This window comes from Osmia bicornis, chromosome 12 (assembly GCF_907164935.1).
Source record: "Osmia bicornis bicornis chromosome 12, iOsmBic2.1, whole genome shotgun sequence".
NCBI classification, from domain to species: Eukaryota; Metazoa; Arthropoda; class Insecta; order Hymenoptera; family Megachilidae; genus Osmia; species Osmia bicornis.
Window position 1 is genome coordinate 8,678,848 of NC_060227.1, and position 23,651 is coordinate 8,702,498.

Genomic DNA, 23,651 nt, shown 5'->3' on the forward strand with positions numbered 1-23,651 from the left:
CGCTTAATAGCGGTTGCACTACGATGATCACGTCGGGGTCACCAATTGTAGGAATAAGTGATTCCTTAGGAGTCAGTATTCCTACTTTATCAATTGATGGAAAACAAGCTCACTACCGCTTTTCATATAGAGTTTTATTAATTGTTAATTATTATAAATTTGTAACTACGCTGTACATTTAACTGGTCCTAATGCACTTAACACAGCTTAGAACGCTCAACAACGCCTATAAATTCTTTGATGCGAACACCCACGAACAGAATACAAAGTTTCTCAAAACACAAAGCTACCGCTTCAAACGTCCCCACGAGAATGAAAAACTTCCATCCGGAACGGGAAAACGACGCTTTTCCCGGAAGTAGATGTCGCGGTATATTTATTGGAAGTGTACGCTTCGGCGAGACGGTCGACCATCAGCAGAGGTCGCCACACCAGGACCCCTTTGGGAACATGCCTTTGTTTTCGAGGGGTCATTATTTAAGGGGTCCCAGACACCCCCAGATGAGATTTGGTCTGCATCCAGAGAGCACAGCCGGTATAATAATCATGCCTGTTTTACCAGTTCCTCTTTTACCACACCTTCCACTGACAATTGGATGGCCCTATTCTGATTCTCTTTGATTAAAAGAATGATGCAATTGATAATTGCACGTGCAATGTTTGCACTATAGAAAATCCAAGGTCCTACGGATATAGTGCCCTTCGAACCATTTATCTTTGGCATTTTTTCATGAATGCGCTAATAACGGAGTTATGTCCTGAAACATTTGCGTGGCCCACCCTGTATATACAACATTCAATGACTGTTTGATCTTTAATAAATTAAAAACATAATATGCACGAAAATCAAATTACTGCTAACTGTATTGAAAACGATCAGGTTCTTGTCTTATTCAAGTTCTATAATCGTTTTTTTAAGGGAGATTGATGTTTAAATAAAATGGAGATTTTGGAATTGAAGGATGTAAAGGCTGTGCCGGATATAATTCATCCCTATCCGGACAGAGTAAAGACTGAAGCAACTCCACTCGTCATTGATAATGGTTAGGAAAATAACTTATATAATGTATACAATATTATAGTAAAAATTAATAAATGTTTTATACTAGGGTCATATAACTGTAGAGTTGGATGGGCAACAGAAAAGGAACCTCAGTTAATATTTAAAAATCTTATTGCAAAGCCAAGGAAAGAACGGGGCAAGAAGGATGGTGAGCCTCAGGTTGGAAATGACATAGCAAACATTGAAGCTGTTAGATTTCAATTAAAAACGCAATTTGACAGAAATGTAGTAACACATTTCGAAGCCCAAGAACAGATATTTGATTATACATTTACTCATATGGGAATAGATACAGAAGGCTCTATAAATCACCCAGTTATTTTAACTGAGGCATTTCTGAATCCTAATTATTCAAGAAATTGTAAGAAGATACATTTAATATTATGTGTATTTATAATCTGTACTAATTATACGTTTTTTAGTGATGGCAGAGCTGTTATTTGAATGCTACAATGTACCTGCAATCGCGTATGGAGTGGACTGTTTATTTTCTTATCAACACAATAACTGCCCACCAGATGGTTTAATAATTAGCATTGGATATCATACCACACATATAATACCCATATTAGATGGTAAAGCAGATCCTGTTAATTCAAGGAGGATCAATGTTGGTGGATATCACATTACATCTTATATGCATAGACTACTGCAACTAAAATATCCAGTGCATGTAAATGCTATCACACCTAGTCGAGCAGAGGTTTGTAAATGACACATTTCTCATCCTTCTTACTGTTTCAAACACTTGTTCTTTTATTTCACAGGAATTAATTCATGAACATTCAATGATAGCTTTAAATTACCAAGAAGAAATTTCTAAATGGGCAGATCCGGATCATTATGATGCAAATGTGTTAAGGGTACAATTACCTTATATTGCTCCTTCAAGTGCTCCTGGTTTAACAGTGGAACAACAGAAGGAGAGAAAACGGGAGTTGGCTAGAAGATTAATGGAAATAAATGCGCGGAAAAGAGAAGAAAGAGTTAGTAATACCTCTGTACATAAAGAAATTAAATTTTATTTATACAAGAATTTTCAAATAATTATTACTTATAGTTAGCAGAAGATGAAGAGCAGCTGAATCAGTTATTAGCTGTTCAAGATTTACTAGAAGAAGGAGAGACTGACGAGTTTGATCAAGCATTAAAAACCTATTCTCTTGCGAATGAAGCGGATTTAATAAAAATGATTAATAATTTACAAGCAAAAGTAGAACGAACCCGACAGAAAATAGTCGCGGCTAATTCACAGGAAGAAAACATTGCAATGGAGGAACAGAAGCCGAAAATCAAATCAAGTTTGCAGCCGAAAGATCAGCAGGATTTTGATGAATGGATAGCTGGTGTAAGAAAGAAAAGGTAGTTAAATATTTATTGCCATCTTTTTGATCATACATAAACACAATTTTTCGTATATAATAGGCAAGAAATATTGGAAAAACGAATGGCGAAGAGGCAACGCAGACAAGATATGGCAAAACGTAGAACAGCAGCCGCGCAAGAAAGAATGCGTATAATAAGTCAATTAGCGAGAAAAGAGAAACGCGATGATGATTTTGGTATGAGAGACGAAGACTGGGACGTTTATAAAGTTATCAACAGGGTTTGTGCATGCTTCTATTTGTTTTCATTTATTTCCAATCTTGTATTTTTAAAATGATATATCTTCATACAGGAAGGTGGAGATTCAGATTCAGAATTAGAACAAGAAAAGCTCCTGGAACTGGAGGACGTATTAAGACACCACGATCCAGAATTCGATGGAGCTGGATCGAACGTTCCCCTGGTACCCGGAGAAACCCATCAGTTACACGTGGGAGTGGAACGCCTGAGAGCTCCAGAAATATTATTTCAACCATTCATGATTGGTTCCGTGGAAGCAGGCATTGCTGAAACAATAGAATTTGTGTTGAAGCTTTATCCAACCGAAATGCAGGCACGTCTCGTAGGAAACATATTTCTCAACGGTGGACCGGCAAAATTTCCTGGTTTATTGGAGAGGTTGAATCGCGAGCTCCGTGAAATCCGACCGTTCGGTTCCAATTTTCAAATAAACATCGCCAAGAATACCAGCATAGACGCATGGTACGGTGCTAGAGACTTTGGCTTAAATGGAAACCTCCCAGAATTTTTAGTAAGCAAGAAGGAATACGAAGAGAAGGGTGGTGAATATTTTAAAGAACATTTGACTAGTAATACTTACACCAGATCTCCTGATCCATTGCCCACCGTGCAAGCTCCTGTAACCTCGGAACAGGTCGTCGTTGAGGATGCCGTTGTCGATGTTGAAATGGAATGAAAGACAAGAAACATTTTATATAAGATCCTAGATGTTAGAAAATAAATTTCACTGAAAACAAAGAAACAGATTTATGAAAGGGGAAACGGTTATCTTTATGGATATCTACTTTATTACACAAGTGTTTTCGTTTGTTCATTCAATCACGAACAAACTACATTGTAGTCTGTTTACTGATCACAATGTACAGTTCCCAAATCATCGTATCTCATCGTTCGAAGATAATTATGCGGGGTACATTTTGCTTCTTCATTTTAGTTTTTTTTTTCTTATTCGTCGACATCCGCTTGTTGGACATTTCTCAAGCTTAAAAAAAAAAAGAAAAAAACCAGAAAGTAAGATCCTCTCGACTCAGAGCTGCAGGATTTGTTACAACGACCTCCAGTAATTCTTCCACGTTTCGTTCCGTGGCTTAAGTTAACATCACAATACAGTAAATATACTGAAGAAATTATTACGAAGCCCTACAGGCAGGCGGTACATATTACAGCTAATTATAAATGATCATCGCGTGTCTCGTCTAATAAAGGAACATACTGTACGGAAGGAAGCTCGTCACTTACGAGCCGTTTCTTTCGCAGCATACAATGAAAAAATAGAATGAATCATTTTGAGAAAAGAAGAGAATAAATCACATTAATTCTTTCGGATCACAAGCGCACAGCGTTTGTTACATATATGTGTGTTTATATATTGTTAAAGCACTCGACGACACTCGTTACATTTATCTTTATGCGCTCCCTTATTCTGCCTCTTTTATCACATGCGGTTAAAGATAAAAATTACAAAATTATTAGATTAATGCAAAAGGTTTACGTCGTATAATTCCAGTTCATAATTTTTATAAATCAATATAATTACTATCAGCTTAAGAGAATTTGGTAATATCTTTAAATTATAAACCCTTCAGATCAATCTAATGTATAACTATATTGCATTATACAGGATGTAACAAAATTTGTGGCACAAGAAAAGAATTATTAAAATTATGGAATCAATCTGTTTCTTTGAATTTTTAATTCATTTTTAAACCAATAATTACCCTTTTTTCCACACTTGTACCACAAATTATATCGTATCCTATATAGTACAATACAGTTCAAGGAAAAATATGAATTCTTAATAGCTGTTTATTATTACGTTACTCTATCGCATTGAATAACATCATTAAAAGTAAAAGTGTTTTTTTTTTAACCATAACACATGTTACACGTATACGAAGCAAAGCTTATTACAGAATGTAATTTAAAAATCTAATATCGACAATAATATCAAAACGATACATGACCGTGCGTTGGTGTTCGTTTAATTCGTAATGAGCTTTTTTTAATATTAAAACGGGAACATTTCTCCCTTTAATAAAAATCGCAAAAATTGTAGTCCGTTCTGTCGAACTTATTATAACCGATCTATACGTTTCACGCGACACATAGCAGAATTCTTAATTTAAATAATATCCATTGTAACTATCACAGGCTGAGGTCGCTGCAGCTTTGAAAATTCTCATTAAATGTAATCTAATTCAACACCTCTGTCTAATAAAAAAATTATAAGAAAAACGTCTCTATCTTTTTTTTACTTCTTTCAGTATTTATAACAATAAAGCTGAGGTAGAATCCAAATTGACAAAAGATAAAAAAAAAATTTATCCAATGGTGCTTAGAGCGAGGATCCAACTTTCATAACGTACGCTAATTAAAATTACACGCTTTATTCATTTTTCATTTCAACATCTCCTTATCATGGTAATGATCATAATGATACTAATTAATTATTACAATAATCGTAACCATAATAATAATAATTACAATGATCTACATTTAAAATAATAACAATAATGACAATAGTATTTCAAAATAATCATCAATACAACAATGATTAATGTTCTGCAATAATAATGGCTTCTTTTTATGTATTTATACATATATAATATATATATATATATATATTTGTTTATTTGTTTATTTATATATTTATAATATTTATATAGTCGCATGGTGGGGCAAAAGGTGACAGCTATGTACAGTACATACTTGCCTCAGTTGTACCATCGTTTACACGTATCCTAAATAATAAACAATGATAAATAATCAAAATTGTAATCAATTAATAATATTACCATAATTTATTTATTTATTTTTTTTTATGTTTATTCATTAAAATACCTTAGAATTTGCGATAAGAGCTAGGGTATGCAGTATGTACGTAAAGAGGATGTGTTTAACCAGGATATGTTGGTGAAAACTATGGTGTTATCAAGCGTCAACTCTTTTCATCTTTATATCTTTATCGCTATCATTTTTATCGCTTTTTCGTTCTTTCAAAACTACTATTACAAAAGTGCGTACTCTCGTCTCTTACGTTATTTAGAGGTACATATACATGTATCGGCGTGACCTATCTACTTGTTCATTGTCCTTTATATTAGATCTGTAGCAGTAAATTATTCTCTTCGGTTAAACGGAACACGATGAAACCTGTGCTGTCAATCCTTTGCGGTCCAATATGAATTTTTCCATTTAGTTTCATTTATTGATTCGACCAATATTTTAAAAAATATTCACACAACGGCAGAAGCGGCTGATCATACGTGGAACCGCAGAAGATTAAAATCAGTGGTCGAATGATTTTTCTCCGTGAAAAGAATAGAAAATGATATCGTGGAGTCTTTTTCCGAATCCTCGTGCTCGAGGAAAAGCAGACAGAGACACATGCTGGTGTTTGGATTTAAGTTTCGCGTGCACATCCAAGGTTGTGGATCGGTTTTGTTCAACAGGATATTATTTGATACTCCAGTTTCTAGCTTTTCAACTTTTCTTCGATAAACTTCACTCTTTCTTACAGTTAATATTATAAAAGATCTCTTTACAAAGAAATTTGAAGATTTATTTTAAAATATTTTATTTCCATGAATCGGTACTATTAAATTTCTCAAAATTTTTCAAAAAATTCGTAGAAGTAGCAAATACTAATCTATCGCTCGAATAAATCGAGTACAATTTCTCGAGAACGAGGCTTCGGAAATGGAATAGAAGAGTTTATTTAACGACAATCGAATTATTTTCACTCGAGAAAAATAACCCTGCAACCAATCGCAGCACAATTTTCGCTGCTTTCGAGATCCTAAACGGATAATCCTTCTTGTTCTCACACAAACGCACACGTTTCATTCACGCGGACACATACATACTTACGTACTTACACACTCGCGCGTATTTTGTGGGTCTATCATATACACATATGTATATAATACACGGTACTTTCTACGCATCGACGGTATGTATAATTAGGTATGTCCTGTATCTATAAATCGTCGTATCTTTCTGTTCCAACTGATGAAATTAATCATCCTTCTTTCTTTTTTTCCATTAACATCCTCTCTCTCTCTTTCTCTCTCTAAACGCGTCTCATACATGTGATCTTGCTATTCAACGCGAAACAACCCTTTAATTTTGTTTAAAAAAGTGTTCGTCGACACGCAATTCAGAACTTGCTGCTTTTATTTAATGATTCTCTTTTTTTTTGTTTTTACTTGCTCTTTAATCAAAGCTTTTAGGCACCGTTCAAGACTCGACCTGAGGAAAAATATTAGCAATAAAAAATCTTACGCTTGTACTTATGGCCTAAACGATCATTCGAGCCTATTTTTTCTTCTTTTTTTTTTTAATTAACACCCCGTTTTACTGTTGACCAATGTGCTTGTCTATGTATATGAATACTCGTGTGTTCATGTGTGTGTGTATATGTAAGTTTAATGAGAAAGCCGTATCGGTAACGAAATAATCCTCACTCGAACGAAAAACGGGGGAAATAAGTTTCAGACCGGGGAAGACGTTCGAAACGGAGATCTCTCTGAAGACGAGACGTGCTGAAGAAGTATCGTTACTTCCGGTCTCGCGTAGAAAAATATCGATGTTCTTGTCGACTTGATAGCTTTTTATTAATTGGTTCGTATATTATAATGGCATCAAGGTGTAGTATACTATATTTATTACTTTTTAGTGGCTGTTTGATTTTGATGATTTCGCTACTTGATTCGCGAACAACCCCTTGACACGAGATTTAACAGATATCGACCACTGTATAATCATTGATCCTATAACATAATTATAATTCTATTTGGAACAAAAAGAATTCGGGCTACGAAAGATATTTAATCTTTCAATAGCGGAGCCTAGATCAATCGTGACCCAATGTTGAATATATTCTATAATTTTTAAACGAGATTTTCATATACTAGAAAAATAATTTTTAAAGGGACAGTGTAAAACTTAAGAAATGAAAATTGTAATACGAAGAACTAACTCGAATTAGAATTTTCCTTCTCTCCATGGTCCGCCGTGTAAGAGTTAAGAAACGCATTACATGTTTCTCACTTTTTTAGGAAAAGGGTCGATCATTGCACAAGGGTCAACAACTGTGTAAGTTACCCTATACATCGTGGATGAAATTCAATGAGACATTTCTATGAAATGTGACCTTTTACCAGTTATATTTTTATAAATGAATCGTTCAAGTTCTTATAGATTACATCACTTTACATAAGTGATTACCTTGTTTCTTAAAGCGTTCGGCCAAATTTCATCGAAATTACAATACGAAATAACTGGAATTACAATTTCTTATTTTCACGTCAAGGGGATTAGCCGGAGATTCCGGTCGGTTCAACGATAAGCAGCGAAACCGGTGGAAGTATCGCGTGTTCCCTATGGTCTAGGTCGCAATGCGCCGCTTCAACGACAATCGATCATTCGAGGTCAAAATTGCCATCGAAACGGACACGATTTCTTTCTGCAGAAACGAAACAAATTTCTGTTTCTATTATTGCTGTTTTTCCTCCTGCTTCTATATATCCAAAAGGTTCGCGAAGAGGAGCTCGACCTGACAAGAGATTTCGTACGACGGTTAATTACGTTTACATGATCGCTTTTGATATAAAAATCACGTTTAAACGCGAAGGAACGAGTCTAATCGATTTAACTCATAATAATTTCTTTGACGATGTATTAACTCATTTTTATCACGAACCTCCATCTGGAAATTTATGCAAAATAATGGTGAAAGAACTAAAAGAAATATTTATGATAATGCATTGTTATAATTCATCGAATTTTGTATAACGTAACGTACCTATGTAACATCATCAAGGAAATGTTTCTTAATTAAATCAAAAAGACTCGAATAAACGTCGCGTGGATCGTTCGTATAGCCGAAGAACAATGGTCACTGGTGTAGTACGAAAGTAAAAAGCCAGTGCTAGAAGTGCGTGTCATTAATTTATATTATTTCTCGTGTGTCGAATGCCGACGACGACGACATCGTGGTTCCTACGACAAAATTCTACGCTATTTTCCTTTTTTTTTTCTCCTCCCCCCATCCCCCACTTTTTCCTTTACGCAGGCCTCTATAAGACTTACGGTAGCACGGTAAACCTCTATAAAAAATAATAGCTATCCTACGTAAACGTATTATAAAAATAAATGGCATTGTACTCTGCTAAAGAAGCAAAATGGTACAGGCGCAATGTCGAACGACGCGAGCATCGTTTTATAATCTTTCGAACTCGTCATTATTCGAGGCTTCTTCTTCATATTTCTTTTCCCCCTTTATAATCACCCAACCCCTTTCAGCAACCTCGTCATCCTCTAATTTTTTCTTTTTCCTCTCTTTTCGCGGTTAACTATCCACCGTAATGAATCGAGATTGATTTCGCTCTTATTAAATTCGTATACCACCCCCAAGACCTTCGTCACGTGCCACCCTTCTTTTTTCTTCCTCTGGACTCTTCGCTGATTAACCCGAACCCGTCGCTTCCTAGTCTCACCCCTCGCCCGAGCCGATTTAATTACACTTTGCGAGCTGTTCGTACCAGGAGACGCGAGCTAGACTGTTCAACTATGTGAAAATGGAGTGTATCAAAAAGTGTCCTAGAGTCGATCGGATTGCTGGCATGATAGAGGATCTCTAAAAGAAGGGTTGAAAGGGTTGAATGAAACAGGAACTGCTTCGAGCCCGATGTCAGAAGTAGATCGACTAATAGAGTCCCAGAAAAATTGTCTTAGTTTCTTTTGGATTTCTGTAAAAAAAATTTTGTCGTCGAATGTAATGGAGTTTATTTTGATAAGTGAAAATTATTTTGCAATCAAACTGTTGCATTTTCATTCATAAATACGATAAACAACATTTTTCTAGGATTTGGTTCGAATGAACACGGAGACTCGGTTCGACACAGTTCGATCAACGACTCAAACCAGATCTTCGAAAAAGTTTGCTCTGCTTTGAGTCAGCGATGTATCCTCAGAGGATGGATCGAATAACTGTCCTTATTACTATTCCACGTAACTTTGTAACGCGATATCGACGAAGGTTTCTCCACGTTACGAGTTGTTATGTCCTACTGCGATGAAATCTTTGATTTGACGAATCTCAGTGCGAGTATAAATCGTGTTCATCCGTATGAACGTAAAGAAGAAGACTCAGAATTTTCAAATGTTCATGTACAGGTGACTCTTCTATAACACGAAAATCACATATTACTGTGCGATGAATAGGGTAACGTATACATATAGTTATCGACCCATTGTAATGATTGACCCTTTTCCTAAAAAAGTAGAAGATATAATGTAATGTTATAATTCTATTCGGACGAAACAATATTTGAGCTACGAAAGATAATCATATTTTAAATTTAGAAAATGAAAATATCAAGTACAGAATTAGATTGAAATTGTGCCTCTCTACGTGGTCCGCCGTCCAAGGATTATGAAACGCATTATATCATATTTCTTACTGTTTTAGGAATAACAAATGAGTATTTATACTTTCAAAGGCGTTAAGGGGTATTTTATACTTTTAGAAGTATCAAATTCTGATATTATTCGATATGGTATCATAATTTGTAGGCTGAAATCTACAGTATTGATTCAGTATCGTTCTAACTACTTATAGTACTTTTATTATACTACTTCGGTATAAAACATCGAAGAACCTTCCTTAATTTCGCCAAAAATTTCATCTTATACAAAAGTTACATCAATTTTGAAATCGCGTCGTATGAAAACCGTATTCTCAAAGTAAGTACGTGTTACAGAAGGGTTACCTGTACCCTAATCCCTTCATCCTTTCTCCCATAAAGGAAAACCCTTACATCTTGTGCCCGCACATTCCATCAACGTTAACGTCGACCATCAAAATCGACGATATGGCGATACGTGGAACGAATTATGTACTTCCACGAACATGAGAATTCTTCCTGCAACGTAACAAATTCGATAATCGAGGGAATCATTGTTAACGCGTTGATTGTAATACTGACACGGGCGTACGAGCACGAAATAATTATTAATCATAACGTAATAATATGTACACTTGAATGGACAAATGAAAACTTATTAATTTGAATCGCATACAAAGACAAAAAAATATATATATATATACATATATATATATATATATATATAATATATCCAACAAATAGATATTTAACGTATACATATTATAAATTATAATCACTTTGCAAAACACGGTCATGTAAAAAATATCGTGGTTTCGATAACAATCACATTGCACGGAATATCTCTATTCTCGAAGCCGTTCTCATCTCTCGTCACCTCAACCTATTTCTCTCTTGTGTCCATTTCATCTTTCCAGTAACAACCTTCTCTTTTTTCTTCTCGATTCTAACGACAGGAAAGAACGAAGAAAAGCGATGTGTAAAGAGAAGACAGAAACAGGAACAGACAGGACTGAATAAAAAAAATTAAAAAAAAAAAAAAAAGAAAATAATTATGAATATCGATAACGAACACAACCACGACTCTGTATATATTTTTTTGTTTGTTTTATTACCCTTTTTTCCTAGCGATCTTCTTTTTTTTTATCGTTTTAATTTTCTTACATATTGGTCCGACGTGTGCTCATTCGAAGAAAGGACCTATTTATCTAATAATTGTCCTCTCTTCTGACGAAAAAATACACGGATCTTTTGATAACACGAACGAAGGAGAACTCGAAGAGAATACGTCCGCGAAGTAGCGGTCGGAATTATTGAGATCGTTAAAATGTTTAGGGAGATATAAAGTGGTGCTACAGTGCTGGATAACAAATCCCCGTGTGCCTTGTTCTTAATATCCGCCAGTCAAATGATTTTTCTTGATCTTCTAATCTATTCGTGGCCAAGTTCGATTATCATTCAACTAAACTATTTGCAAAAACAGTCGCTAGTCTTCTACGTGTCAACAAATTTAATTTACATATAAAATACAAGAACAAAGTGAAGCATACTAAAAGAAAGAAAATGATTTTTCTTAAGAAAGTATAAATCAATTTTATACAAACTTCAATTCTTTCTTTTCTTTTTCCAATATACTTGATTGAAGTTTATATCTGATGAATCTCATTATTGACAAAAATCAGTCAATTAAAATACTGATAAAATACTGAAGATTTTGTTGATTGTAAAGTAAACGAAATAAAATTCGAATGAAAGCCGAAATGTGTTAGTGAAAATTCATAAAATGTTTGATCGATAGTTAGTCGAAGATAAAGGTACATTTTCTTAACTAATACTAGGCTGAAAGTTTATGAAGGTCAAGTAATTGTACATAAATAAAAAGAAAAAGTTTGATTTCCCAAACTCGATTTTATTTCGATGAGAAAAATCATTTTCCTCCGCTCTGCTCTTCTTAAGATTAAAACTTACACGTGTACGTACAACTTAACTACAAATAAAATCTTGACAAAAGAATAGAGAACGTAGAAAATTAATACGAGCGTTCAATTAATTTCAACGCGTCATTAATCGAATGGAAGATCCCTGATTTTAGAATCTTCTTATCATCGTATAAAACAATATTTCTACCAACGAGATAATTTAAAATATCGTATTACAAGCAAAGAAACGAACAAACAAAAAAACTACAAATACTACGAAAAAAAAAATTCATTTATTGGAAATCTCTCAGTCTTGACGATAATTTGATGAAATCGAAGCTAATAAAAAGGTAAACTCCATTTCTTAAATATATACAAAACAAGCAACAATTAAAAATACAATTAAAATCTACTCTCGCGTATTTTACTAATAAAATTCTAAAATCGTAGCTTAAAAAAGAACGTTCCATTATCCATTTTTCTATTCGCGGAATGACACGTTTCGTTATCCAGCACCGTGACGGGAAACGCGCGTAACAACAAAAGAAGAAGAAAGTGGAGAACGGAAGTTAGGGATAGAATAGAAAGAAAGAGAGAGAGAGAAAAGACAAGAAACGAAAACTAGAAAGAAAGAAAAAGAGATCGGAATGAAGTAATCGACCGATCGATTCGGAACTGTAAATTTTTTTTTTCTTCTTTCTTCATTTTTTTTTGTTTTCATTCACTTAGGTAATCCTACTAGCTATCTACTGTATGTACTTACAGTCGTAACAAGCTACAAAATATGTTATCACTATAATAATAATTAGGAGCTGCGCGACCATATGCACGGAGGCTTTAAATCACAGCTTTTGTAGTACGATTAGCATCTCATAGAGCTGTACAATGACTAGCCAGCATGAAGATCATCGCTTTTTTATTATTTTCTTTTTTTTTTTTTTCTTCTCGTTCTCTCATTGCACCTGGTTTCCCGAGCTGAAACGTGATCTCGACGTTTTCCCTCCTCCTCGAAGGCGGGAAAACGTCGATTTCGTTTCCTCCGCCTTTTCTATAAAATAGAAATATATATATACACACATCCACGCGTACGAACGAAAACAACAAACAAGGAGAACAAAGTATTATTTCTTTTGTCGTTTCATCTTTCTGTGCTCGCAATCCCTTGCGAGTAAATCAGTCTTGCCCGGTGACTCGACTTCGCGTCTCATTTAAATCAAAAGCCTCAGGCATACGCGCGCAGAGAATTGTTCTTTCATTTTTGTTCAGCGTGAAGACTAAAAAAAAAGAGAAAAAAAATCGTCGAGAAGGACCTACGATGCAAGAAGGTTCGAGGCACGCTAGCGCAATTAATTTTCTATTCTCCCGATTTTTCAATTGCATTTTCTTTTTCCTTTTTTTTCTTTTTTTGGTTCCATTCTGTTGCGTTTTGTTTCCCTTTTTCTCTAATCGACTTTAATCCGTGCACCATTTTTTTTTTCTTTTACCGCTGCCGATTTGAAACTATTTGGCGCGTGCGACGCCCACGAACCGTCGCGACGCTCTGCGTCGAGATCCTCGTCTATTTTCGTTTTGATCGGTGAAACGAACGGACACCGCACTGGACCGTGCGCGAAAATGTTCGAAGGAAACGAAAAATTCTGATATCCTCGCGTTTCTTAACTCGCGGCTGTCATGGTCCCTCCCCCCCCCCCCCCCCCCCCCCCGCGTTTCCATTTTCGCGTTCAAGCTTTCCTTGTGGCGTTAGCGTTAAAAAGATTACTAATCATTCGTGATAACCAGAACAGTAGTAATAATTAATAATAGTAATTAATAATAATATTTCGCTAAAACTAATCTCTAATAGTAGTCAAAGAAAAAAAAAATATATTCAACAGCCCTGCTATTACACTCTTAGTATTTAGTATCTTACGATCTGCACATCCGCTCGTCGTTTTTTCTTTTATAATACACCCATATGTATATGTATACGTATGTACAATATGTATCTTGTGTGTACAATACACTTCGATATGTGAAAAGTAAGTACACCTATGGAACTGATTCAAAGCTGTACAGTAAAATCCTACGTGATAAAAAGAATATTAACACCGACGACATGTATCCGTTTGTTCAGATACGTGTGGTATAGAAAAGTATTAGTAGGAAGAATAAGTAAAGATGCGAAGAAGAAGGTAGCTTGAAAGGAAGGAAAAACATTTGGAGAAGAAGAAGAAGAAAAAGAGAACAAACTTAAAATTAAAAATTAAAGAGAAACCATGACGACTGAGTTACAGGTCCTATCAATACACGCGCTAAAACGAAGTAACCGTTTGCGTGTTTCTAATAATAATAATAACAGTAGCAGTAGTAGTAGTAATAGTGGTAATAATAATAGCGAGAGTAATATATAGTTGGGAAAATGTTGGTGGTGGTGGTGGTGGTATTGGTGTAGGTGGTGGAAGTGGTAATGATAGTTTAGTAAGAGTAGTACTAGTAGCTGTAGTAATTGTAGTAGTAGCATTAGTAATAGTAATGTTGTTTTTTGTGTTTTGTAAAAGTAGTAGTAGGGTGTCTACCAAACACCTTCGGTAGAGACCAATGTCCGTTTAAATTCTGATAGCTACATCGCTCCGTGACATTGCTTTTCTTTCTTTCTTTCCTATTATTCATCTTATTTTTTTTTTCTTTTCTTTTTGTTTCCTCGCTTTGATATCCATCAAAATAGTAAAACCAATAGTTTTAAACATTGTAGATAATAATTACTATCTATATCACAGATCCAAGTGACTAAACTCCTTTAAAAATATAATATAAATATGTGTATGTGTAATGGTTTCTCGCGCATAATATATATACACACATAGATAATATATATATGTATATGTACTCGCAGATGTGATTGGAAAAATGAAAATAGGTAAAATCAAGAAGTGCGGAAACTTGGAAAAACTAGTGTAGAAACATGTTTACGCATTAGTTTATGCTAACATCGATGTACCACGACAGAACGGTTTTCATTAAAAACGAGGAAAAGTCCCTTCGAACGGTGCTATTTAATTCTCGTTAAAATACGCTTCGTCAACGTGGTATCCATTAGATGGATCCAAGACTGTGTCAGTAAGACACGGTGCAAAAAACGGTCATCAATTTACAATTGATCCACTTGATTTTCGTTAAAATAGAAGTAAAAATAAAAAAAATAAAATTAAAAGACAGTAAGAGTCGAAACAATGTAGGTGCGTAAAAATTGTTTTAGCGTTAATATTAATCCACGATCGTAATTAAGCATCCGTGACGATCCAGAAAGCCGGATGCTTATTTTAGGCACTTTGTTTAACCAGCACCATTAAATGACACGCGATCGAAGAGTCCGTGGTTTGGTAGCGCCTCGTGTCGCGGCCGATCCGTCCACTCCGTTCGTGGTAAATATCGTGATTGCTGGCATAAACTGACTTTTATTCAATTGTTGCGTTGAATATATTCGGGGTACGAGATCGGGGAACTCGTATTCGAGTACTGAGCGTATAAATATAGTGCAGGATGAAGCCCTGGCGGATGTATGCCGCGATGCAGTTGATGAGACTGATGATGCGACTCCGATGATTCTATAGGGGATGATGATATTTGCGGATAGAGTTGGGAGCTTAGGCTATCCAGCGAACTGGATGAGCCCGTAGTTTGGTAGACACTCTGCGGTGTGGTGTGCTCGTGAGACACAGGTGAATTAAGTGTGAATGGCGATGACGCCGAGGTGGGACATACTACTTGCTGCGGTGACTGGTGTTGCGGTAGGGAGTCGGACACGCTGCCGTCTAAACACTAGTTGGTTGTCTGCGGATGTAACAGTGGTAGAGGAAGTTGAAGATTATTTTGCTTGGCTAAACTTGCGATTTCAGCTGCAATCCCTCCTTTAGAGCCAGCTAATCCATCCAACGAAGAAGGTCCTTCGCTGTAGCGTAAATCACAAACTGGGCTCTCGAAGCCTGTACCTTGTGTACCGTCACCGGTACTCTGCGGCGTAGCCGGATTGTGATTTGTACTGCTTTGATTCATATCACGGTGTACTCGATTCTGATGCCGTATCAGATAACTGTCGCGTACGAACGTACGCCCGCAAATGTTGCACTCGTACGTGGTACTCGCCGTATGGGTACGGATGTGTATTGCGAATTGACTCTTGGACGTGAACGTTAGCGAACATCTGTCGCACACCAATGGTTTTTCAGCAACGTGACTCCAACGGTGGGCCGTCACGTAGCTTTTTACTGCAAAACGTTTCTGACAAATATCGCAGGCGTACGGTCTTTCTCCTGTGTGTACCCGTTTGTGAGTATTAAGACTACTCTTCTGAGTAAACCTCTTCAAGCACAGCTCACATTGGAAAGGTCGTTCTCCCGTGTGCGTCCTCATGTGCACTTCCAAGTATGGCTTCCGACAAAAACTTGCTTCGCATACAGTACAATGATATGGTTTGTTGCCCGAGTGAAGTTTCATATGTACATAATAAGACGAAGCAGAGGATAGCACCTTGCCGCATACCTTACAAGGTTGTGGTTTTGACCGGGAACCTTCTTTAACTGTCTGTTGACCCGTTGACTGGCGGCTTGGAACTTCTTGTTGCACAGTCTGACTCTGCTGCTGTTGACTCTGTTGCGTCTGTTGTTGATTCTGTTGTATTTGTTGCTGACCCTGTTGTTGGGTTAACTGTAGAGTCGTTTGCTGCTGGGTCGACAGAGGATCCTCTTGTTGAGACAGGTCTTCCCGATCATCAGACAGATTCACCATTGAATTTGAACCATCCGAGCGGCTTGAAGCAACAGAATAGAACCCCATGGGTTCGCTTTTGATTTGTTGTTCAAACATGGACGTCATTATATCAGTCTGTTGCGGCTGAGCCAGCTGTTGTGATTGCGGCTCTTGCTGTTGCACTGCTTCTTCTTGGGGGAGCAGAGTCAGGTTGCGCTTGACAAGCTGCTCATATCCTGCGTACCAATCCACCTGCATGACAGGGAACCTCTATAAATCGCCATTTATCATACTGCTTCAGATATAAAAATCTGCGACGATGTAGATACACTCGTAATATCGGTTTCATGCATACCCGACTCATATATACGCGTGTCAGGTTAGACCAATCGCTTTGACATTTATCTTTGACAAGTGACAGAAGGTAGCTGGACGATCAGCTGATTGCATAACTTTTACGCGAAGCACACGAAGACGGAACGATGCCGTCGTCAACAGAACGTAACCCAGCAGTAAGCAACACGGGCAACTCTATTTTTAAAAAAGCGACGGGAGAAACGGCGGAATATTTTGACTGCGAAACCGGATTCTTCGTAAGCGCTTCGTAAAGTGGAGGTCGGTTTTGCTGTAGCCAAGGAAGAAAGCAGCATTTCTACGAACCTTTGCTAATGTAGTGGTCCGAGCTAGGGTCGAAAAACGTCACGCCTCATCGAGCGCACGCCTCCCGTTCTCGAGCGGCTTCACGGACAATCGCGAAACATTTGTACGGCCAAATTGTTTTTCTCCGACACAAAATATAAGATGGCTGCTACTATATTTCGCGACCGTCACCTATATATACTCCTACAAACACACGTACCTAAGTACCGACCGACGATACTCGCCAACTTTTCTAATTGGCTATCTTTCTTAAGCCGCGAATATTACGCTCTATTACGATCGACACCGGACATCGAAAACCCCTGATTGGATCGATCTTTTCTCAAAACTTTATTCATTTATTTGATATTATGCACATATAATCGATCATTTTTCTCCATTCGAATTCAAATCATTCTATTTCCTGATAATAAAAACAGTTGCTCACTAACTCGGTAGGTATTTATTAAAATTTCACGTATAAGCTTTTTATTCTTCCTTTTACCTATCTTATCTTTTCCACATTTTAAATTTACATATATTTCAATTAAATGTCAAATTTATAATTGAAACGTTTAAAATTTATAACTAATGTTAGTACGATGAGTACATATTTAAATATAACGCAATAAGTGATATAGATACAACGTATTTAAATATCAGAATTTAAATACTTAGTAACAAGTAATGTTTTTAGAAAAATGGTGGCAAAAGAAGGATAATAGCTATTCGTAAAATTATTATATATATTAAATAATTATATAGTATTAGTTTACGATACCATTTATATTCTTCTCTTGCACCTGCACCGTCGTATATTAACTTAACTTGGTAAAACAGTTTTTACGGATTGGTACCTACACGTATTTTTATTAAGAGTTTAAAATTTCTTCTATATATAAATTAGTTATGCGTAATATTTTGATCCTTCATACAATTATTGAACACGCCTTAAATAATAACGCTAGGAACTTTGTGAACCTATCAAATCGAATATCGAGTTGATCATCCTTCCATCCGTTGAGCACGCTCGACATCTCTCTAGGGAAAATGGCTGTCTAATTGTAAGCCAGGAGAGGGGAACGTGTCCCCGCCACTGATCGTGAGTATGATACCTGATGATACCTCGAATAATATTTTTTCATTTCACTTTCTGCAATTTTACACTTACCTTAAAGAAAAAGTTGAATATCGTAAGGTGCATAAAAAAACAACGAGATTATACAAATGTTGATGCAATATAAAAATGAAACTTGTAATATTACTTAAAGAATTTACAATTCATATAACCATTATTAATACACAACCTTTAAACAATAAATAAATTGACTTAAAAATCGTAAGTTTCATGCACAATTCGGTATAAAATTATATTTCACTGACTGTGACTTAATTGTTTGGACTTTGTATTATTACGAATTATAAAATGAATTTACGAGAACCAAAGAGAAAACGACGCGTCAAATTAAGAGAACAGTCACCCTTTCCAATTATAATAGGTAATAAAGATGAATGGGTAACTTACACTGCTCATCTTACAGAGTTAGGATCATGTATAATTGAACCAAATGAAATTGTTGCAATACATTCCATGGTAATTATCATCCATAATTATCACTTATGTTTTGTTTGTGCCAAACTGTATATTTAATATAATTTGTAATTTATTTAGGGTTTTTTTGGTAAAGGTTCCTTATCTCGTGGTTTTCCTTCATTTGGTAAAGCAAGATCTGGAGCACCTCCTATTATTAGAAATAGACAATGGATTCGAAGAGAAGAATGGTTAAGACAACTTAATGAAATAAGTATGGAACCTAATAACAGTAAACGTACAAGCCTAGAAGAAGAGTATGAATTTATTCATTCTGAAAATATTGATAAACGTGATGATAAATTTACAAACAGCCCAAGGAAAGAAAGTACACCAGATATAATTGAAATAGATGTAGATCCTGTTTCTTGTAATAAAAATGAAGAAACTAGTAAACAAACTGATAAAAAGATAGAAGTAAGTCATTCAGATTTCAGTTCTGTAAAAGATGATATGTTGAATATTATAAGTAAAAATATGAATGAACAATGCATTGATAATAATGAAGAATACATTGAAGATGAAGAAAAGAGAGAGCCTTACTGCTTTGAAGATTTTAATTTTAAGAAAAGTACTGTATGTTTTGTTAACAATGATGCAAATATTCAAAATGAATTACTTGTCCTGCCAGACAGTGATTCAGAGACTGAGAATTATTTAAAAGAAATAACACCTAAGATTAAACATGAAAGTTTTCCAGTTCAAGAAACCCTTCACCTCACATTTGAAGAAACATTTTTTCTTTTGTATGGCTTGGGTTGTTTAAACCTAATAGACTTTGATGGTAATTTATTAGATATTGATAGTGCTTGGCATTTTTTCTGTAAAGCTGATAAAAATTTTGTACAAAAATATGTTGTTTATCATTATTTTCGAAGTAAAGGATGGGTAGTAAAACCAGGACTTAAATATGGTGGAGACTTCTGTTAGTATTTTCTTCTTCTTTATTATCAACTTTATTGATACTAATATAGTTTTTAATATTTTAGTGTTATATAAACAAGGTCCACCATTCTATCATGCATCTTATATTGTAATAGTGGATGATTTAGATGGTGACACCTTAATTAGAAATCAAAGTAAATCCATGCATAAATTAACATGGAATAATTTACTAGGATTAGAAAGATTATCAGAGACTGCTGCCAAGGTAATGCATATCAGTTTATTTATATTAATCATTAAATCTTTTATTTATATCTATAACAATTTTCATTGTACATATTTTATATATAGGAAATATTATTTGCACAAGTTTTATGGCCATCTTCAACTTCAGAAACATCTACCTTATTTAATGTAGACATACTGTCAGAATTTTCTGTAAGAGAAGTATTATGGAGAAGATGGGATCCTAAACATACTAAAGATACAGAAGAGGAAGATGATGATTCATCTTAATTTTGTGCTAAATAGTTTATTACATTTGTATGTAAATGAGCGTATATACATTGAAGATTATTATATTTCTATATGATTACATAGATTGTTATTTTCTTTCATTTAATGTAGAAAAATTGACATTTTTATTAAAGAAAGACTGATACTACAGATATATATATATATATTTACATTTTTTATAAGTTACAAACGCATGAATTACCTTTAACTTAGCTTGATGATACAGCTCTTTTTTTTTTTGATGATTTAGGTATACCAGTTCTTCTATATTCACTTCTTTCTTCTAAATATGCTTGTGTACATTCATTTTTAAACTGTGGATCTTTATACCATAATTCTAAACATGATATTAATGCATTGTTTAATTCCCTGCATCTAAATACCATCAAAAAATTAGAATCTTTACAACATTTGGCAAACTCTGTAAATCAAATGTATAAAAAATGATACACGTGTTAATCTTTTGAATATCATAAGGCTCGGTCGCATTACTTTCGTTTCATATCGAAAAGTTACGACGTATTGTTAATGATACATTATTAAATACGAATATTTTTACAAACTGACTGATTAAAATAATAGAAAATTGTCAAAATGGTAAGTAATCATCGATTGTGATACTTGACGTTTTGGATATGGAACAAAAGTGTGATTGCCAGTAGCGAATACAGTATGGTACTTTTAAAAATTATTATTACCTTGAACTTCTTTGAAACATTTTTCTTCTTTTGCCTTATCTCTCATTTTTTGTGGTATGAGTACATCTTTCTCAATTTTTCTTAAACGTTTGTCATCGGGGTCACCTAAAAAATCCACTCTTATCAGATATATATACCATTACTGATACCGATGCGGCATTATTTGATATGAGAATAACGATATTTAAAAATTTCAAGTATTCCAATTAGTAGGCAAAAATATTACTTAATTTAACTATATCAATACATTACATAGAAAATGTATCAATTTTAATAAAGTTTATTCTAGAAAATAATAATAAACTAAACATAACCTCACATTATGATAATTTAGTTGAAACAAGCTTTTATTATAAAATGATTACTATCAATTTTACGTTTTTAATCAATTATTAACTGTAGCAACTTAAAACTTACCTACACCATGTGGTCCAGCTTTATAATTTTGTGCAAAAATCGAACGTCTTTGCTCACTCATCGTTATTGTCTTTTCAATACAACTTCATCCATCGAAAATTTCATCACTGGTAGTTGGTACAGTTGGTAGTCACTCCAATTCCAACTCCAATAGGCTGCGCTCGTGATTGTGCACATTTGAGAGTTGTCAGTACGTACATCGCTTGCATAAAAGGAAATATTTTATACAAACAATAACTGATAAATTATAGTATTTTTTATCGGTGGTTGAATTAAATAAGTAAGTAAATAAATTTCATTCCTTACATGACTTATAATGATATTATATTTTTTCTTTAGTGTCTTTCACAAATTTAACCTCATCAAAAATTGTGTATGTACTGTGACAAAACAAGTATAAACGTTAGTAATAAACATCTTTCATGCTGTTAAATCATAATTATTTTCAGAGTTTTTAAGTTATAAAAATCAAGAATGGACCGATTATTGAGATTAGGAGGTGCTATGCCAGGTCTCAGTCAAGGACCTCCACCTTCAGATGCTCCAGTTGTTGACACTGCAGAACAGGTAAAGTTTATTTAATTTTAAGTCTATGTTTCGTTATAAAATAGATCATTTTTCATTACTTATAATTCACTTAGTAAAATATTTATTAATAAATTGTTTATTATTATTAGGTATACATATCATCATTAGCACTTCTGAAGATGCTTAAACATGGACGTGCTGGTGTACCTATGGAAGTAATGGGTTTAATGCTTGGAGAATTTGTTGATGATTATACTGTTCGTGTTATTGATGTATTTGCTATGCCTCAAACAGGAACAGTAAGCATGGAAACTTTTCATTATTTAATTCTAATATTTAATTTATTAACATTATATTATTTTTGTTTTTTTAGGGAGTTAGTGTAGAAGCAGTTGATCCAGTATTTCAAGCAAAAATGTTAGATATGCTTAAACAAACTGGTCGGCCCGAAATGGTGGTAGGATGGTACCACTCCCATCCAGGATTTGGTTGTTGGCTTTCTGGTGTAGATATTAATACGCAACAGTCATTTGAGGCCCTTAGTGAAAGAGCAGTGGCTGTTGTTATTGATCCTATACAATCAGTGAAAGGCAAAGTTGTAATTGATGCATTTAGATTAATTAATCCGAACATGATGGTAAAGAAACAATGATATATACAAGTTATTGTTTGTATCTACAAAAAAGACGTAAATATCTGTAAAATTACAGGTTTTGGGACAAGAACCACGTCAGACTACATCCAACCTAGGTCATTTACAAAAACCATCTGTTCAAGCATTAATTCATGGCTTAAATCGTCATTATTATAGCATTAGTATTAACTACCGTAAAAATGAATTAGAACAGAAAATGCTATTAAATTTACATAAGAAAACATGGATGGATGGTCTTACACTCGCTGAATATTCAGAACACAGTAGACTTAATGAAAATATTGTATCTGAAATGCTTGAACTTGCCAAGAATTATAACAAGGTAGAGTACTGAAATGCAATATTGAATATTGTTTAAAATCTTAATTGCAGATGAAATATACTAACTCGAAAATTTACTCTTTTAGGCACTGGAAGATGAAGAAAAAATGACACCTGAACAATTAGCTATAAAAAATGTTGGCAAACAAGATCCAAAACGGCATTTGGAAGAAAAGGTGGACACCCTTATGGCCACAAATATCGTTCAATGTCTTGGAGCTATGCTTGATACAGTTGTATTTAAATAACTATTTCTTAAAACATAATTTGCAATATATTACTGAAAAAATATACTACATCTTTTTAAAATATGTGTGTTTATAATCGGTACCCAAAAAAGTATATATAATATACGTAAACTTTTTATTCATTTATACCATTTTTAAAGTTATTAAAAATTAATTAATTTGGAGGATGCTTACAATACATACAGACTCTTCGTAGGTGACTCTGTGAAAGCTAACTCAAATAAGTATAGTGCACCGATGACAAGATGTCCCCTGAGAAAGGCAGATTTGCGGCCTTCTCATTTTTCATAGGACTATATCTTCGAACGTCAATAAGGCAGGAGGATACACTTTTTTCGACCACAGTGCCATCTATGCAAAACAGCACGAACTACTCGGCGAATTACCAACTTATCGACCATTTCTTCGGCA

The 23,651-nt window shown here is 34.6% G+C and overlaps 5 protein-coding genes across 9 annotated transcripts; 3 read left to right on the top strand and 2 right to left on the bottom strand.

Annotated features, from left to right (window-relative positions):
- The first annotated feature begins 435 nt into the window (after window positions 1–435).
- LOC114878222 (actin-related protein 5) lies at window positions 436–11,163 on the top strand. 2 transcript variants are annotated; one of them, XM_029191783.2, is made up of 8 exons: window positions 436–535; window positions 920–1,043; window positions 1,110–1,424; window positions 1,486–1,766; window positions 1,831–2,049; window positions 2,124–2,425; window positions 2,489–2,669; window positions 2,742–11,163. In XM_029191783.2, exons 2-8 carry the CDS (start codon window positions 941–943, stop codon window positions 3,363–3,365), a joined length of 2,025 nt encoding a protein of 674 aa, XP_029047616.1. In that variant the 5' UTR covers window positions 436–535; window positions 920–940; the 3' UTR covers window positions 3,366–11,163. The 2 variants fall into 2 exon arrangements, with proteins under 2 accessions (XP_029047616.1, XP_046144241.1); XM_046288285.1 differs by lacking the exon at window positions 436–535 and having other exon boundaries at window positions 552–1,043.
- On the bottom strand, window positions 5,061–17,805 carry LOC114878223 (zinc finger protein 2 homolog). 2 transcript variants are annotated; one of them, XM_029191785.2, is made up of 2 exons: window positions 15,759–17,000; window positions 5,061–5,430 (listed from the first exon to the last, which is right to left on the bottom strand). In XM_029191785.2, the coding sequence occupies exon 1, from the start codon at window positions 16,998–17,000 to the stop codon at window positions 15,816–15,818; it is 1,185 nt and encodes a 394-aa protein (XP_029047618.1). In that variant the 3' UTR covers window positions 5,061–5,430; window positions 15,759–15,815. The 2 variants fall into 2 exon arrangements, with proteins under 2 accessions (XP_029047618.1, XP_029047619.1); XM_029191786.2 differs by lacking the exon at window positions 5,061–5,430 and adding an exon at window positions 17,403–17,805 and having other exon boundaries at window positions 13,720–16,994.
- Window positions 17,806–18,402: 597 nt separating this feature from the next.
- LOC114878215 (tRNA-splicing endonuclease subunit Sen2) lies at window positions 18,403–20,454 on the top strand. Of its 2 annotated transcripts, XM_029191775.2 has the most exons (5): window positions 18,403–18,483; window positions 18,923–18,975; window positions 19,054–19,897; window positions 19,962–20,122; window positions 20,209–20,454. In XM_029191775.2, exons 2-5 carry the CDS (start codon window positions 18,973–18,975, stop codon window positions 20,371–20,373), a joined length of 1,173 nt encoding a protein of 390 aa, XP_029047608.1. In that variant the 5' UTR covers window positions 18,403–18,483; window positions 18,923–18,972; the 3' UTR covers window positions 20,374–20,454. The 2 variants fall into 2 exon arrangements, with proteins under 2 accessions (XP_029047608.1, XP_029047607.1); XM_029191774.2 differs by lacking the exon at window positions 18,403–18,483 and having other exon boundaries at window positions 18,490–18,975.
- Window positions 20,455–20,519: 65 nt separating this feature from the next.
- Window positions 20,520–23,502, bottom strand: LOC114878221 (COX assembly mitochondrial protein homolog). Its single transcript, XM_029191782.2, has 4 exons — window positions 23,415–23,502; window positions 21,489–21,690; window positions 21,072–21,176; window positions 20,520–20,794 (listed from the first exon to the last, which is right to left on the bottom strand). Exons 2-4 carry the CDS (start codon window positions 21,547–21,549, stop codon window positions 20,583–20,585), a joined length of 378 nt encoding a protein of 125 aa, XP_029047615.1. The 5' UTR covers window positions 21,550–21,690; window positions 23,415–23,502; the 3' UTR covers window positions 20,520–20,582.
- Window positions 21,676–23,301, top strand: LOC114878217 (26S proteasome non-ATPase regulatory subunit 14). 2 transcript variants are annotated; one of them, XM_029191777.2, is made up of 7 exons: window positions 21,676–21,768; window positions 21,828–21,861; window positions 21,938–22,055; window positions 22,166–22,315; window positions 22,390–22,653; window positions 22,727–22,993; window positions 23,079–23,301. In XM_029191777.2, exons 3-7 carry the CDS (start codon window positions 21,963–21,965, stop codon window positions 23,238–23,240), a joined length of 936 nt encoding a protein of 311 aa, XP_029047610.1. In that variant the 5' UTR covers window positions 21,676–21,768; window positions 21,828–21,861; window positions 21,938–21,962; the 3' UTR covers window positions 23,241–23,301. The 2 variants fall into 2 exon arrangements, with proteins under 2 accessions (XP_029047610.1, XP_029047609.1); XM_029191776.2 differs by lacking the exon at window positions 21,828–21,861.
- Window positions 23,503–23,651: the final 149 nt, after the last annotated feature.